This window comes from Conger conger, chromosome 4 (assembly GCF_963514075.1).
Source record: "Conger conger chromosome 4, fConCon1.1, whole genome shotgun sequence".
In the NCBI taxonomy this organism is placed as follows: domain Eukaryota; kingdom Metazoa; phylum Chordata; class Actinopteri; order Anguilliformes; family Congridae; genus Conger; species Conger conger.
In genome coordinates this window covers 20179656-20198415 of record NC_083763.1, presented here as the reverse complement: position 1 = coordinate 20198415, position 18760 = coordinate 20179656, and the positions used below count along the sequence as shown (strand labels likewise).

Below are 18760 nucleotides of genomic sequence, written 5' to 3'. Positions count from 1 at the left end.
CAGCACTGCAGAGTACAGCTTTATAAAGCCATGGCATATTTGATATGAAAAACTTACCTTTGCAGTTAGGCCATTCCCAGCCATTAACCCCACAGTATGCGTTTTGCTTTCCTTCTGGTTCATGAAAAAGTTTACATTCATATTCCACATACTCGTTCAATTTGTAAGTCTTATTTTCACTCAGAATGATAGCATTAGGAATCTCTGGATTACATGTTATTGCTGAAAATATGAATGGTTTGAGATTAATATGGTGATCTGAAATACATTTTCCCTTAAAGTACAATCCAAAAAATGTATTTCAAGAAAAGTCACCTGGGCACAGCGGTGGCACCCAGCCCTCAACTTCACAAGTAGAGCCTCCAGATGTTTTGAATCCACGTCGGCAGGTGTAAGATGATAATGTTTGTTTGTATTGAAAAGTAGAGTGCCAATAGTGCGAAGACTGTACATTGTCTTCTGGTGTAATTCTGCAGATCGTTTCTGAAAATGTAAAATGAAAAACTGTTCTTATTGTGAGAAATGTGTATGAAGACAAATATATGTTATACTTCTGCTTCGACTTTGGTGTCTGAAAATTTGCATCATATGGATCATGGATGCAAAACTAGGGCCGATCTGTTTCAGGAGTTTGTGCCAACTTCTGGTCTTAATTATTTAATTGACAAAATCATTATCTGACATGTGTATGAGTACTGGCTACAGCTGCAGACTGCATGATTTTACTTATGATTTTACTGTGCTCCAGAACAGGTTTGAACCAGGTTCATTAATAGACCTGTCAGTAAATTAAAAACAAAGCAATTGGTTGGAACAAAAATCAGTGCCCAGACCGGCCAGAGGACCACCGCTTAAGAACCTCAGCATAAATATTAAGACCTCTGTGACATTCTTGTGATTTTAATCGATTTCTAGCAGGAAAAAAATCTATTCATTTCATCAAATCATTGGTTATTATTGTGTCTCCAAATGTTCAGTCCCACATGCCTGGGGTGGAGTACAGGAATAAACGGTCACATCCATTGTTTCTTCCTCTCTCTGTGCTTGCTCTCCGCTCTTGGTTTTCCCTCTCTCCTCATTTATATCTCCACCCTTCTTCACTCCTTATATGGACTTCCTTCCTGTCTCTATTGTCTCACCTGTTCCTGAGAAGTTGAATTAAAAATCATTTTAAAACCTAGGATGTATTATGTCTGCTATTCGAATGGATATTGTGGCCCTAATAATTACATTTTAAACTTAGACATTTTAGACTTTTGGTGATCAACCAATTATCAATTCACCAATATACACTCACTAAGCACTTCATTAGGATCACTATACTAATACTGGGTAGGGCTTCCCTTTGCACTAAAAACAGCCTCAATTATTCATACAAGATGAACACATTGTGAATGTGTTCCATGTTGACATGATTGCATCACACAATTTCTGCAGATTTGTCAGCTGCACATTCATGCTGTGAATCTCTCGTTCTACCACATCCCAAAGGTGTTCTATTAGATTCAGATCCGGTGACTGGGAAGGCCACTGAGGAATTTTGAACTCATTGTCATGTTCATGAAACCAGTTTGAGATGACTTTTGCTTTGTGACATGGTGCATTATCATGCTGGAAGTAACCATTAGAAGATGGGTACATTGGGGCCATGAAGGGATGCACATGGTCAGCAACAATACTCAAATAGGCTGTGGTATCAAGCGATGGTTAATTGGTATTAACGAGTGCAAAGTTGGCCAAGAAAACATTTCCAACACCATTACACCACCTCCACCTGCCTGGAATATTGACAAAAGGTAGGGTGGGTCCATGGATTCATGCTGTTGGCACCAGATTCTGACCCTACCATCTGTATGCCTCAACAGAAATTGAGATTCATCAGACCAGGCTAAGTTTTTCCAGTCTTCAACGATCCAGTTTTGGTGAGCATGTGCTCATTGCAGCCTCAGCTTTCTGTTCTTGGCTGACAACTCAACATTGTTTTCTTCTGTTGTAACCCATCCGCCTCAAGGTTCGATGTGTTGTGCATTCTGAGATGCTTTTCTGCTCACCACAATTGTACAGAGTGGTTATCTGAGTTAACATAGCTTTTCTAGCTCAAATCAGTCTGGCCATTCTCCTTTGACCTCTCTGAACAACAAGGCATTTCCGTCCGCAGAACTGGCGCTCACTGATTGTTTTTTTGTGTCTTCATACCAAACTCTAGAGACTGTTAGTGAAAATTTCAGGGGATCTGAAGTACTGGTGGCAATGATATTCCAGTATAAAGTCAACAGAAAGATGTGCCCCTATAATGTGCTGTGTCCTGATTACCTCTATTATTCCATATTAATCACACTGAATGTTTTCAGATCTGTAGACAAAATCTAATATGAGACAAAAGGAAAAACAAAACACATTTTTCCACAAATTATCAATTTACAATGAAAAATTAAGATCTGAAGAGGAGCAAAGATAAGCTGTCATGTATTTTGGAAAAAGAAGACTGCCTAGAGAATATGGAGCACCAATTTAAGAACAAAAACACAATTAATATTGCTACAGAAATGCCATTGTGGGAATATATCTAATACATTATTTTTAAATACATTTTAAAACATATGCATTTTAACACAGATTTTGCTTTGTGTGTTTATTTTGTCATGGCAAATGTTTTAATTCACAATGCTAAATATAATCTGCACTTTTCTGCCATCAAACACTTATTATTTTATTGGTAATGAGATGGAAAAAAAACATTGGTCGATCACGGCTGTCACGTGTTGTGAGGCTACTATGTTCATTATTTTCACAAAATGGTGGATGAATAAGAAGGATTGAGCCAGAACAATAAATGCCATCATCAATATTTTTACCATTAGCCATACCTTCGCAGTCTATGTTGAATCACCATGATCCATCGTTTCCGCATGTCACTGTATCCTCTCGTTTTTTCGTGTGTGTTCTATACGGCGGCTCACAAACTATTTTAGCACTTGCTCCGGGAATAAATTCAGTTTCTTTGGGAGTAATATATAACTATAATTGTATATACTATACCATTGATGCTTCTTATTCACCCATTCATACATACACCCACTCACCATGCAAGGCACCAACCAGCTTGTCAGGAGCAATTGGGGGTTACGAGTCTTGTGCAGGGACACTTCAACACACTCAGGATGAGATCAAACCAGCAACCCTCCCACTGCAAACGACTGCTCTTACCTGCGGATGACGGCGCTACCGTTGGGCCATTGCCACTTTTCTCAGAGGGCCGCTCAGTTGCTGTGGATTTTGTCTTTGCTAAAAAGAGAAAAAATATGATATAGCGGGGTGCGTAGTTCAGATGGAATACGGTAACTCACAAGCGAGAGTTTAGCTGTTAACTTCTTCACTTCTACAGATGAAATCAGCGTGATGTCAGAACTTCACTATCAACATACAGTACCTCAACAGTGGTAACTTAAATCACCGTAAACAAACAACTTAGTTACAACAACGCATATTTAACAAACACAGCCGTCTACAACATGAAATAATAATTATTAACTTCCACATTAACCCTTTTAAATCACACAGCAGTGAACGCGCTGCATTTCAAAACCAACCCCCGCCGCCTCCTTTTGTGAAAATCGCCAACAGGTAGGCAGTCTTTTAATTAACTAATGTATTGCATTTCTGTAAAAATATTTAGGCTAAATTAATGGATTTACACAGGATGATTATAAATAGGGTGACCATAGGTCCCGTTTTTCCTAGGACAGTCCGGTTTTTCAGCCTACTTAGTTTCAGGTGTCCCGACTTTTTCTCTAAAATGACCGAAATGTCCCGTATTATTGTGCCTGGTGATTTGCATTTTTATTCTGAATGTCTAATAGTGAATAGTGAATTCCGTGTTTTAGAATAGCCTATCTATATAACTTTGTACACCTACCAAACGTAGGCCCAATCAATCGTAATTTTGTCCATCTCCCAAAGCCGACCACAATTGTTTAGCTGAGCGTAAAGGAAGCATTGTAGGTTGCAGCAGTGTATTCCCTGTGCTCGTGCACCAGTTAATTCCCAGTACACACAAGACACAAAAGAAAACATAAAAACCATTGCATTCTCTTCTTCTTGCCGGGCGAAACGTCTGATTTGCAGTGTGAATTTCTTGAACAGTTAATCAAGCATTCTCTTTAATGCCAGTATTTGGATTAATAAATAAGAGTTACATTAATCTGGTGCAAATTATAGTCGCCGCTATGCATTTTAAATTGATTGCAGTTCGATACGTTACTTTCGATATGTCCCATGTTCAGGCCCTGGGAATTTGGTTGCACGAATTATGAACAAAAACGGCTACAGCAAGAACAAAATATATTGTTAGGCTTTAGGTTTACCGTAAGCCTGAATACGTTATTTACAAAAGCCAATGTGTAATGTGTGTATGCACATGATTAGTTATTCATTTAATTTTATTTCTATTTTTTATAAACAGGTCCGCTCGTGACATTTCTAGGCCCGACCTATCATGGAGTCCTGGCGCCGCTCCCGTTGCCTCCTGAGCCAATTTATAAATAGCTGAGATGAATCTACTGTTTTAGTACTTACAAATGCATGTTGGAATGTCACTCCACGTTCCACTGGTGCAGGTGACTTCTCTGTTTCCCTGAATTTCATATAAATCTCTGCATTGGAATTGCACTGTAGATTGATGAGGATATTTTGTCTTATATTTTGATGTAATTGTTGCATCTGCAACACGTGGGGGAGGATTACAACTATAACCAGATGCTGTTGGGAAAACAGATATAGTTAATCAATGGTTAACCAACTTTCTTCACAATCTTAACACAATTTGGTTAATTTGGTTAATATAAGATGAACTACTGCCATCTCGTTGAATTGTCTTAAAGAACAACTTTATTTATTTATTCCACACCCTGCCAAAACCCATAGACGTGATGACGTATTCCAAAAACGAATGATTATCAATGGCCATTTCCTAGAAATATGTATTTTAGGAGCAAAATCATTAGATGAACTGGACGTACTTGCCATCATGCATATACACTCAGGGACCACTCTCTAAGGTATTTATTAGACTTGTTTTTTTTGGACTTTCTGTTTTTTGTTGTTTTGCTGTACTCCAACCACTTGTGTGTTCAGAGATGTTCTTCTGTATACCACTGTTGTAACGCATGGCTATTTGAGTTACTGCCACTTTCTTGCCCGCTTGAACTGCTTGAACAGGTATAAGGTAAAAATATTAATGTTTCTATATTCATATGACACTGCAAATGGAACCTGTTCAAATAGTGTCCAAGATGTCCCTTTTATACCTGATAATTTACATACATTCCTTTTAATTCTAACTGAATATTTCCCAAATTTTGTATTATTTTTTGGTGCTTTGTGGTGAGTAAGTAAATACATCTGAAAAACATTCAGCTATGGATTACTCACGTTTGCAGACTGGTAGTTGTGACTTCCACTCTCCATTTACACATTTTATCTGGCCAGTACCTTCCATTTCATATGCATCCTCACATTCAAATGTCAAAGATTCACCATTTGAATACAGGTCTTTCCTGACTTCCTCTTTTGTATTCAGAATTGTTGGAGGAACACATGCAGTTTCATCTATAAGAAAGGTAACATAACCTTTAATGAATCCAAACATTAAAAACACTAACAATTTTTGTATATGAATGTAATAGGGTACCAAGAGGACTATTTTCAGCAATCCACCAGACTTGTATACAAATACGAAAAGATCAGAGAAAATATTGTTGGATTTGTGGCACAGTTACTAAAAGTAAATTAAAGCTATAAAATCTAACACCTATCACAACAGGAAAAACATGCGTTTGGCTTCTTTCTACCCCATCAACCCAACAGATTTCAGCTCTTTCAATATCACTAAGGTCCATGATAGCCATAATGATCAGAAACCAGGCCTGTTCAGTTTTTTAAATTTATTATTATTTCTCAGCCTCATAATGACTCATGTTATTGGCACAGCTCTGGTCCTCATGTTGACTAATGCTATCAAAAGCCTAGAATCAAGAAGCCTAGATAGTGAAATCTTTCTTATACCTGCACTAAGGAAGTGACTGAATAGACCTGACTAATCTGAAACTGCTGAGAAGCCAAAATAACATAAATTGTACCTCTGTCCAAATACTTACAGAGTAGGGACTGTTTTATGCTGAACTATTTTTAATATTTTCAAAGTTTTCAAATGTTGGTTTACAGTATTATTATAGTATAGCAAAGCATGATTTAATGGTTAAATGAACAGTTGACCCTAAAATAAAAAATAAAAATGGTCAAATTGTGTTGTTTTGTGATTCTTCTTTTCCCCCCATACTTTTGGGAGGTTTGTAATGACCCCATATTTGTGAATGTTTGAATGGTTTTAGCAGATTCTTGAACTTGTGAGGGGCAACATACGAGCTCTGACAGAAGGTCTAAGTTGCATGACCCAGCATTCATAGCCATCATGAAGGTCCTATGTTCTGTAAATGAAAGCTTTTCCTGCATTAACCCTTTCAATCCCAAGAGTGCCATATGGCACACAAGCATAACTACCTTACAATCCCAATATTGAAAACATTTGCTGAAAACTCAATATTGGGAGTCGCACTTGTTTCACAATGCCCCTTTATATATCTGACAGAGCACCACCATTCAAGTGTGAATCTCTACTCCCCTCCATTTGCGAAAATGTCTTGAGCATTCATGTGCATTACAACAACAAAACCTGGCCGCCAAGCAAGTGATAGCAAACTTCTGCATAGACAAACTAAAACATTTTGTGTATATTGTAGTAGCTATCTTGTATAAGATATTGCAAAAATTATTTTCTGGAGATATCAGCACAATGTCGTCAACTGAAGTTGGCTGGCCGGGCACCCCTGGTTTGCTGTCTGTGCACATGTATGACTGGGTCTCCTCTACCACTGCTTGTACATGGGCTTATGGCTGGGGTGTAAAAGCGAGCAGCTGGCTGGCACAGTGGATTCTAAAAATATTCTTATTTAATGTGGGGGTTTGTCTGCTTTATAAATCCAAATTCCTAATAAACATGGTTGCAAGTCAATCTAAATGCTAGTAACTACGCTAGTCTATTATTTTCTAGCTTTCAGTAGTGCAGCATAGGGTAGGCTACAGAACATGCACAGCTTGATAATAACGCAACACATGAAGCTGAAATAACAGGAAAAAGTGATTCCTTACCAATGCACTTTGGGATGTTAGACCATTCCATTTTCTTGCATGTCAATTTGTCCCACCAACCTTCCATGAAGGGTTTATAACCAGAAACGCAACTATAATAAATGACTGAAGCATCTCTTTTGACATTGATGTGATATCCATTTTCTAGATCAGGTCTTTTGCAATAATTTTCTTTTGCTAAAAACAAAGAAGATGAATGACATTAGATTTCTGAGGCAAACATTTGGGTGAAGGAAATTTACATAAAAGCTGAGGGAAATACACCAAGCAACACAACACCTGAATTCTCAGTTAAATTGAACCAAGCTTAATCGGTGAAATTAAAATTTTGAGCTTGATCCTATATGAATCACCTGATGTTAACATTATATTTGTGCAGTAGTCATAATCAGCACTGCAGAGTACAGCTTTATAATGCCATGGCATATTTGATATGAAAAACTTACCTTTGCAGTTAGGCCATTGCCAGCCATTAACCCCACAGTATGCGTATTGCTTTCCTTCTGGTCCATGAAAAAGTTTACATTCATATTCCAGACGCTCATCAAATGTGTAAGTCTTATTTTCACTCAGAATGATAGCATTAGGAATCTCTGGATTACATGTTATTGCTGAAAATATGAATGGTTTGAGATTAATATGGTGATCTGAAATACATTTTCCAATCCAAAAAATGTATTTCAAGAAAAGTCACCTGGGCACAGCGGTGGCACCCAGCCCTCAACTTCACAAGTAGAGCCTCCAGATGTTTTGAATCCACGTCGGCAGGTGTAAGATGATAACGTTTGTTTGTATTTAAAAGTATAGCGCCAATACGACAAATACAGTATATTGTCTTCTGGTGTAATTGTGCAGATCGTTTCTGAAAATGTAAAATGAAAAACTGTTCTTATTGTAAGAAATGTGTATAAAGACAAATATATGTTATACTTCTGCTACTACTTTGGTGTCTGAAAATTTGGATCTTATGGATCATGGATGCAAAACTGTTTCTTGGAAAATCACTCAAGAACAGGGGTAGACAACTAGGGCTGATCCATTTCAGGAGTTTGTGCAAACTTCTGGTCTTAATTATTTAATTGACTAAATCATATCTTATCTGACATGTGTATGAGTACCGGCTACAGCTGCAGACTGCAAGTGTATCCTTATGATTTTACTGTGCTCCGGAACAGGTTTGAACCAGGGTCATTTATAGAGCTGTCAGTAGATTAAAAACAAGGCAATTGGTTGGTACAAAAATCAGTGCCCAGACCAGCTGGAGGACCATATTAAGACCTCTGTGACATTCTTGCAGGAAAAAAATCAATTCATTTTATCAAATCATTGGTTATTATTGTGTCTCCAAATTTTCAGTCCCACATGGCTGGGGTGGAGTACAGGAATAAGCTGTCACACCCATCGTTTCTTCCCCTCTCTGTGCTTGCTCTCTGCTCCTGGTTTTCCCTCTCTCCTCATTTATATCTCTACCCTTCACTCCTTATATGGACTTCCTTCCTGTCCTTCACTCTATTGTCTCACCTGTTCATTCTTATCTGTTCCCCAGTTCGCACACCTGATTCTCGTTTCCCCTTGTTATCTGTTCTATATATACCTGTCTGCATAGTTTGTTCAGGGCTAGTTTGTTTTACCTGCTATCTGTTCTCTGCCCCCGGTTCTAGCCTTATTTGCTAGAACAGTTAGGCCCAGTTTCCTGTCTATTTTCCTGTGCTCTGATTTTTGGATTTCCTGGTTCTGATATCTGCTTGGCTTTTGACTCCCCGTGTTTTTGGATTTTGTGTTTGGCACTTTCGCTTGCTGAACTGTCTACTGGTTTTGAACTCTGCCTGTCTACCCACTACACTTCTGATTACCCTGTATATTCCTGTCTGCCTGGATCTCGACCATTGCCTGTTTTCGGATTGTTAATAAAACCTGCCGTATTCTTCTTATCCCTGAGTCTGCGCATGGTTCTTCACTTATTTAAGTATTACTTACTTAAGTATTCACTCATATGCGAAGTTGCATTAAAAATTAATTTCAAACCTAGGATGTATGAGCTTTCCGTCTGCTATTCTCATGGATATTGTGGCCCTAATAATTAAATTTTAACTTTTAGAAACAAAATATGTACAAACTCTATTGTGCCTCATCAAATGCAACTCTTGGCTACTAACCAGTAGTGATTGACCAATTATCGATTCACCAATATATACTCGCTAAGCACTTTATTAGGAACACTATTTTGGAACACTATTTTGTGAACATTAACTGAAGCTCCTGACCCGTATTTGCAAGATGTTATGCATTACACTGCTGCCACACGATCGGCTGATTAGATAATTGCATGAATAAGTAGGTGTACAGGTGTTCCTAATAAAGTGCTTAGTGAGTGTATAGACACTAACCGTTATCCAGCATTTTAACCCCTTATCGTGGATTAGCCACTTAATACTGGTGGCAATGATATTCCAGTATAGTATAAACAGGCCAAATGTACCCCTATAATGTGCTGTGAGAGAGTCCCTCCTGATTACCTCTATTATTGCATATTTATCACACTGAATGTTTTCAGATCTGTCGACAAAATGTAATATTAGACAAACACAAAACATATTTTTTCACAAATGATCAATTTACAATGAAAATTAAGCTCTGAAGAGGAGCTAAGTGCTTATTTTTCTTAGAAGATAATCAAGCTGTTGCATATTTTGGAGAAAGAAGAAAATATGGAGCACCAATTTAAGGACAAGAATACATACAATTAATATTGCTACAGAAATGACATTGTGGGAATATATCGAAGAAATTTTTTAAAAATACATTTTGAAACAGATTTTATGCATTTTAGCACTGCTTTACAGATGTTTTGCATTTTTACTTTTTATGTTTTGATTTTGCCATAGCTAAGTTTTTAATTCACAATGCTAAATATCATCTGCACTTTTCTGCCATCAGACACTTCAATTATTATTTTATTGGTAATGAGCAGGGACAAAAACATATTGGTCGATCACTACTGCCACGTATTGTGAGGCTATTATATTAATTATTTTCACAAAATGGTGAATGAATAAGAAGGAATGAGCCAGAACAATAAAAACGTGCCATCATCAGTATTTTTACCATTAACCATACCTTCGCATTCTATGCTGAATGACCATGATCCATCGTTTCTGCATGTCACTGTATCCTCCCGTTTTTTTGTGTGTGTTCTAGACGGTGGCTCACAAACTATTTTAGCACTTTCTCCAGGAATAAATACAGTCTTTTTGGGAGTAATATTTGTTGATGTTCTCGCTCTACAAACCGTTTCTGTTTGGGAAAACAGATAAAACAACACACAATAATGATCATAAATGCATACTGATGAAGGATAGCCTACTAAGGGTGGCTAACATGACACTCCATGCCTAGTTGTACTATGAGCCACAACATTAAAACCACCTGATTTTTTCATGATTAAAGATGAGTTAAACTGTATAAACTTGTCTATAAACAAGATGATATGTGTATATATGTGTACATAAGCAGATAATTATAAGTGAATTCAATTCAATAGTTAAATTTTTAAAATGAAAATGGAAATCTTGTAAGCTCATTGGGAGGCACGGTTATTATATATCTTGGTACTTACTGGTGTTCACAGATGCTCCAGGACCTCTAGAATTTTTTATATTTCAAAAACATAAAGACCACCTTTAAAATAAATGGCATCTAATTATACATCAGTTTCACCCTTGGAATTACATGGTACTGCATGTGGTGAAACTTATGAAGAAATAGATCCCATGCATTGGCGGGTGGTCTTTTTAGTTTTTTTAAATATGAAAAATTTGACAGGTCCTGGAGCACCTGCTAAGATAGACGTGATCATGAACACCAGTACATACCAAGATAGTTATATAACAAAACAATGCACCCCCCGCAATGAGCTTACAAGATTTCAATTTTCATTTCATTTCAACTTTTGAATGTAATGAACTTATGAAATATTAAGTGTTTATACACAAGTTAAATACAGTTTAAAGCATTCTGTTGTGTTGTGTTAATGTTGTGGCTGATCGGTGTAAGTCAATAGTAGATGCAATGCACTACATAAGACTTCAATTAAATGCTATTTATATATGAGATTTTTACATTTTACAGTGTGGCCAAAGAGAGAGGGTAGAGGGCAAATTGATCAAGTAAGATCCAGATTTTTCTTTTGTTTTCATTGTGTACTTTCTGTATGTAAAAGAAAATCTTAGTCCCTGCATAGTATGGCTTTCTGCTCTATGGACCTTTACCCTACATAAATGTGTCTGTGTGTGCAAACTAACGTTTGGTAGTTTAACAGATACAGTACCTTCACATTGTGGTTTTGGCATCCAATCATGTTGGGTGCATGTAGAAGATGCTCTTCCCACTGGTGTATAGCCTTCATTGCAAGCAAATAATAAGATGTCATCTTTCTCATAAATATTCTTTTCGTTTGTGACCCGACCATTTATTATATCTGGTAGTTTACATGTTACATCTAAAGGAAAGGGGGAAAATAGCATTAAAGTATCAACACATCATGTGTAATGCACTAATGTTCCCAAAAAGGAATCATGAGGGTCGGTGACAGTATATTATGCTGTCATTCATCAGCTTGGCTCATTACCTTTTAAATCTATAAATAATTTATTATGACCACCAGATAGAACAACATTGTAATGCAAGCAAAATGTAATGACTTTATAATGACTCATAAAATTATGTAGAGGAGTTACTAAAGTGTGCTCACCACTTTATGGCTATTCTGTAGTCATGGTCTTTTGAAATCTGGTCCCATTTCACAGGCATTGGGGCAAAGGGCCACACACTTCGGTCTGGTATATTTTGCTTTGTTAGCAAATACTTATAAAGGCTGCTGTTGCCCAGGGACATTAATGGCATTGAAAGAATTACGCACCTTCACATGTTGGCACATTTGCACTCCATTCACCGGTCTCAGTACAGTGAATTTGTTTTTCCCCAACTCTTTTCTCCTTATCAGTTTCGCAGTCAAACTGTATTACATCACCATATTGAGGGCTCTCAATATTCCCAGAGGTACTCAAATATCGACTTTGTGGTATTGGACTACATTTCACCACTAAAACACACATAAAATGGACAATGAACTCACAATGGGTCAGATTTGAGATACAATGTTGACATAAGAAAATAACTTTTCAATTTTTATGGACTGAAGGCCTGGATTCAAACATCATTTGTCCTGAATACTGTCTGACAAAATCTGTGTACTTTCATGTTGTCTTCACACAAGCATAGGGGCAACATTACTGTACAGTATGACTAAATTAGCATTTGCTGGCTTGCAGGGGCACCCACAGGTTTGTATGCAGATATGCATATGCATATGCAGAAAAAAGAGTAGCCTAATTGTGGACCATATCACCCATTAAATAGATTTAATGTATCTATCGTGCAAGGTAGCCAGCCTACCGAGTAGGCTAAAATGTATTGATATAGGCTTGTAGATTTAATTGCACAGGTTCTTTCTCCCACCAACTGGCAATAAGCTATGCTTAATTAGTAGGCATGTAGTAGGCAAGACAAATTCCACAGCAGGCTATGTTTTAATGTTGACAATTTACTATCCAAGAGTTTACCATTGTGCACTTCAGTGAGCCCATGGTACTTAGAATATGCATATACAGTATTATTTGCAAGAGGGTTTCATGTAATCAGTTACAAATACATATTTCTATAGCATTCCCAAATGCTGTAAGCACTTGACCCTTACGGAGTTATTGATAACTATGAATTTATGATTTTATTCATAAAATCTTACTTGCTTTCTTGATAATGCTACCTCACTGAAACATTGTATGATATTATTTTTCATCTTTCCAGTGCAAAAGTAATTATATAATTTAAAGTTTCATTGGGTTGGCATTAACAGAAAGCACAATAATTTAAATGTCATAGTTATTACAAATTTAATTTAATCTGCAAATTCCTGCCAGTTTCTCTCTCATTTCGGCCACTCAGGCTGTGATTGATTTGTGATTAAAACATAGGTTACATTATGAGAATTTGGAATATATTGCTTTGTACAAGCCCACAAAGTAAAAATTTTTACTCTCACAGGTACATCTAAAAAATTGGAATATCATGGAAAAGTAATTTTTTCCATTATTTAATTCAAAAAGAATAACTCATATATTCTAGATTCTGCAATCATAAAGTGAAATATTTCAAGCCTTTTTTTGTTTTAATCTTGATGATTACGGCTTACAGCTCATGAAAATAAAAAATCCAGTACTCAAAATATTAGAATATTACATAAGACCAATCAAAATAAAGATTTATAATACAGAAATATCGTCCTTCTGAAAAGTATGTTAATTTATGCAGTTGACAGTTGTCCAGAAGACACTTATTGACACCCTCCACAAGGAGGGTAAGCCACAGAAGGTCATTGCTGAAAGGGCTGGCTGTTCGCAGAGAGCTGTATCAAAGCATATTCAGGGAAAGAATCCAAGTTGATTGAAGTCCAGTGTGATATTTCCACAGTCAGTGATCAATGCAGAAACGCAGAGTCAACGCAGCCGTCTACCAGGAGATTTTAGAGCACTTCATGCTTCCATCTGCTGACAAGCTTCATGGAGATGCTGATTTCCTTTTCCAGCAGTGCCAAAACTATTAGTAACTATTTTCCTGACCATGGTATGACTGTGCTTGATTACTGATTACTTGGGTACTGTGCCAACTCGCCTGACCTGAATCCCATAGACAATCTATGGGTTATTGTCAAGAGGAAGATGAGAGAAATCAGACCCAACAATACAGACGAGCTGAAGGCCGCCATCAAAGCAACCTGGGCTTCCATAACACCTCAGCAGTGCCACAGGCTGATTGCCTCCATGCCATCTTGCATTTTTGCGGTAATTTGTCCAAAAGGAGCCCCGACCAAGTATTGAGTGCATAAATGAGTATACTTTTTAGAAGGACGATATTTCTGTATTATAAATCCTTTTTTTGATTGGTCTTATGTAATATTCTAATATTTTGAGATACTGGATTTTATTTTTTGATTTATGAGCTGTAAGCCGTAATCATAAAAAAAAGGCTTGAAATATTCACTTTTTGAATTAAATTATGGAAATAAATGAACTTTTCCACGATATAATTTTTTTTCGAGATACACCCGTATATATACACTCAGTGAGCACTTTATTAGGTATTTATTAGACGTATTTTTTAGACTTCTACTGCTGTAGCCTATCCACTTAGAGTTATGATGCTTTATGTGCGACGCTCTTCTGCGTACCACTGTTGTAATGTGTGGTTATTTGCATTACTGTCACTTTCCTGTCAGCTTTGACTAGTCTGGCCATTCTCCTCTGATGTCTCTCATTAACAAGGCATTTCTGTCTGCAGAACTGCTGCTCACTTAAGTTTTTTTGCTTTTTTGCACCATTCTTTGCAAACTCTAGAGACTAGTGTGCATGGAAATCCCAGCAGATCAGCGGTTTCTGAGATACTCAAACCACCCTGTCTGCCACCAACAATCATTCCATGCTCAAAGTCACATTTTTCCCCATTCTGATGGTTGATGTGAACAGTAACTGAAGCTCCTGACCCGTATATACATGATTGTATGCATTGCACTGTTGCCACACAATTGGCTGATTAGATAATCGCATGAAATAATCTTCCTAATAAAGTGCTCTGTCAGTATATTTTTCATCTTATCTTGCACCCAAGATAAGAATACTTTCTGGATTTTCATAGCCCAGTTTAGTCAATTTTCATGTGGTCAGAGCCGTTCCTCCCTTTGTCTATATAAGGAGCATGATCCAGTTTTTGGCATGCAATTCCTCTGTCCTTTATAGCAGGGCAGGTGCGCACAGTTATTCGGGATGATCCAATGCTAGATTCACTAATAAAATCGTAGTTCACATTAATGAAAAGTAAGGCCGAATTGAATTCATCAGATAATTTGACACTAGAAGCATCAGATTATCTTTGATTGTTCAAGTTACGTATATGAAATTGGGGAAGACTGCTTTTTCATTTCTTTTGTCATGTCTAGTGGTTTTACCGTTTTTTTGTGTGAAGATTCTAAGCTTTACAACGGTATATGGGATATAATGCTGCACTTTGAATCAATGACCAATAAAAGGTACAATTTAAGGTAATATTATTTTTAGGTCTTAATGGGGGTTTTAACCAGCCAGTAGTTGCAAAATATGTTTGCATTTGTGTCCACATTCAATATATGAAATGTTAGTTTGATTGAAGAAAATGATTTTTTCCCCCTATTCACCTGTGACAGACTATGCAGAATTTTGGGCCTTGATGTGTGCCTTGTTTGCATACAAGAAATGTCTATGTGCCCATTCTCAACTCCATTCAGTCTGCCTCTAGCCTCAATTCACTGTCGCTTTTATTTTCCTCAGGCATCTCAAGTGCTCTGAAAGTTTGGGAGGATAGGCATAAACTCCCTGCTCAGGAGAGGATAAAAGCCAGTAGAATCTCCCGAAAATATAAGTCAGCTGATGTACAAAACGGAATTTACTTAGCTAGCTAATAATGGCAGCTACCTACTGTAATGTTACTGAATGCTAGCCAGCCACTTGCTTAATGGTGATCCACCAAGGCTAATCTCTAATCACTGTAGTAGCCGATCCATATACGTCTCTTCTTGCCCTCCTTCTATTAGATCATAGAACGATATGAGTTCAATATATTGGACACATGCTTTTATAATACAGTAAAAAATAAAGCAGCCCGAGAAGTTTTAGAATAACACATACATGTAGACAAGCAAGGTATTAGGCAGAAACACACACAGGTTGTCAGCATTTCATAGTAATGGCTGAGCATGTTTGTTTTATAATATTTTCAAGATGAAAATCCTGCATTTTATGCCTTTAAATGACATTAATCATCAAACTAAAACTGCCAAGCACTGCTGTAATACCCAATTGCAGATCACCCAAATAATTTACATACCTATTACGCTATAGCCAAAAAACTGTTCCATGTGGCTTTTGTAACACAGCAAATATAATTCATGTTAATGTTTTAGGCAATTTTGGCCAAATCACCAGAATGCTACTGTGAAGTAGCCGACTGAACAAAAGTAGAAATTCTGTAGAATGTGGAAGCCCTAAGTGAAAGCAGCCCATATAGCAGCTCATTATAAATCCACCAATGGTGGATGAGTGGAAAGATCAATATGGACAAAAGGAAATACAAGTCAAGGCGAGAGTTGGGCATTAAATAGGGGTGTGTGTGAAATGATAAACTACACGGGCCAAAAAATTCCTAGTGACAAACACCTGGAACAACTCAAACTGTAGAAAGCCTATGCCAGTAAAATTGACAAAAAAAAAATCCATAGACTCAATGAGAGACTGAATGTCTAGAGAGACTATGCTCCTAGACAAATGAACTTGCTGATGTCAGCAACACACATTTGATAGTTTAGCTACTGCTAACAAATGCAATCAGCAAGTCACAGTTTCCCAATATTCCTAGATAACTGGTGTTTCTGCGGTGTTTCTGCCTGCTCTTTAAACTCTTTAATCTGAATAAACCCTTAATAGACTGTAAGCATAGCCTACAGAACCCAGGACCTTTCCGTTCCATAATTTTCAGTAAATTTCCATTTTTGGCTTCACAGGGCTTATGCCCTGTGGTTGACTTTACTCTTGTCATCATGCTGTTTGATAGAGCAGAATTTCCATTGCTGGTGTAAACACAACTTTACTGCTTAGACAATGTAATATAATGGAAAGGGAACTGGGTTTGCAATGCCACCATTCCATGTTTTACCCAAGTGAGGGTGCTCTCCTTGTATCATGAAGAATGTTACATATTTGTCCATATAAAAAAGAATGTAAAACGGGTGTAAACTGCTCTGGATAGGTCTATCTGCTAACTAGCTATAATGTAAAATGCTGCATTTGCTGAAATTACCAAACTGTATTTAATGCAAGAACACTAGCATTTAAAAATGTACAAATATACAAATGTTGCCTGAAACCAGACCTAATGTCGACATTTGTAAAAGTGCCTGCATAATTAAATTGAAAGTTTATTGAAAAGGAAGAATTTGTCATTTTTATGTACCTTCACAAACGGGAATGGCATTATCCCATCCTTGATCCATGCAACTACGGTGATTTACCTTTCCAGCCAATATGTATCTAAAACGACACATAAAATCATGTTTTGGCTTCTGTGAAATAGAATTTTGAATATACAACCCAGTGTTCTTTCTTGACATTGACAGATCACACATTACTTTTTGTTACATTCAACATTGGTAGGCAGATTTTCATTTCTTGGACACTTGGCTAATAATTGTTGTAAAAGTAAAGTTAAGGTTAACCTGTTTCATACAAAGTGAAAATTAAAATAGTATGGCATTCTTGTCTTCAGCGCAAAATGGTAGACTGGAGTTCACTTTGTATTTGTACATGTAATAGTTATAAGTAGAATGCAAAAACCAAAAAGGCAGTGATATGCACATGGAGGTGGAAGTACACATACCCTTTTTCACAGGTATACTCCACTTGAGATCCAAATACAAAATCGTCTCCCTTTGTAAGAATGAAGTCGCCATGTGGTGTATCACCTGGGTGACCACACTGCTTTGCTAAAAAAAGGGGTTTTGCATAATTATGATTAACTGCTATTTCACTCGGGAAATCTGAATTATAACCACAAAATCTATTACTTACGTTCACATTTACGTGTTCGAATTATTGTCCAGTCACCATTGGTGCAAATTATTCTCAGAAATCCAGCATAGCCAGTTTGGCAAGTCAACCTCAAAGGGTCACCATGTGCATAGATATCTTTCATCTCGGAGGGTAATTCAGTCTTTAGATTTTTGGGTATTGAACTGCCAGAACAACCTATTCAACACAACAGCAATATATTTTATCAGACACATCAAAAAACAATTACCAAACTGAAATACTGTACCATCTTTATCAACATGTACTAAATATTGTGTTAACAATACTCACCTTTCTGTGCCTTGGCCACAGCAGAAAAGCAAATCCATGATATAAGAAAGAACCCATAGCTTACAGTCTGCATTTTCAATTCCAATGTCTGGAATGTCTTGTGTTGTGAGCTCACAGCAGAACCACTGTGGCTAAATAACCTTTGATGAGTTAATCATTTTCCAGAGATAAAATACACTCGTGTCTAGTTTAGCCTTTGCAAATTGGTTTAGCTAAGAATTTAGCAATATACAATGCTAGAAATAAAACCACACTGAAACTAATGAGAGATTTAGAAAAGAAGGAAGTACATATTTGAAAATGTTTTCTTCCACAGCACAATGTGCATAATGCTAGTCATAGATTGTGGTTATTAATTATAATAACCACAAGTAATTTAGTAATTTGGTCATTTCTACTGTAAAGTAGTGATCTATTCAAATATTTCAATATTTGCAGGCAAGTACACTATTTAATTAGCTTGTCAGTAAGGGCCCTATTTTCCAGAATCACCTGTGCATTGGCACAGTCAATTATGTGTGGCTACTGCATGTTGGTATTTTCCAGACAAGAGG

At 37.0% G+C, this 18760-nt stretch overlaps 1 protein-coding gene across 2 annotated transcripts in view; it reads right to left on the bottom strand.

The window, feature by feature from the left end:
• Window positions 1–18363, bottom strand: part of LOC133126274 (complement factor H-like) — a 31346-nt gene extending 12983 nt beyond the window's left edge. For both annotated transcript variants that reach the window (XM_061238311.1, XM_061238312.1), the window contains exons 1-15: window positions 18207–18363; window positions 17916–18092; window positions 17725–17830; window positions 17302–17378; window positions 12125–12307; window positions 11534–11704; window positions 10324–10500; window positions 7901–8068; window positions 7653–7817; window positions 7207–7383; window positions 5431–5607; window positions 4576–4758; window positions 3208–3285; window positions 316–483; window positions 58–222 (exon numbers count right to left, since the gene is read on the bottom strand). In XM_061238311.1, the coding sequence (XP_061094295.1) occupies window positions 58–222; window positions 316–483; window positions 3208–3285; window positions 4576–4758; window positions 5431–5607; window positions 7207–7383; window positions 7653–7817; window positions 7901–8068; window positions 10324–10500; window positions 11534–11704; window positions 12125–12307; window positions 17302–17378; window positions 17725–17830; window positions 17916–18092; window positions 18207–18279 (2245 nt within the window). In that variant the 5' untranslated portion in view covers window positions 18280–18363. The remainder of the gene's footprint in view (window positions 1–57; window positions 223–315; window positions 484–3207; window positions 3286–4575; window positions 4759–5430; window positions 5608–7206; window positions 7384–7652; window positions 7818–7900; window positions 8069–10323; window positions 10501–11533; window positions 11705–12124; window positions 12308–17301; window positions 17379–17724; window positions 17831–17915; window positions 18093–18206) is intronic.
• Between the last annotated feature and the right edge of the window lie 397 nt (window positions 18364–18760).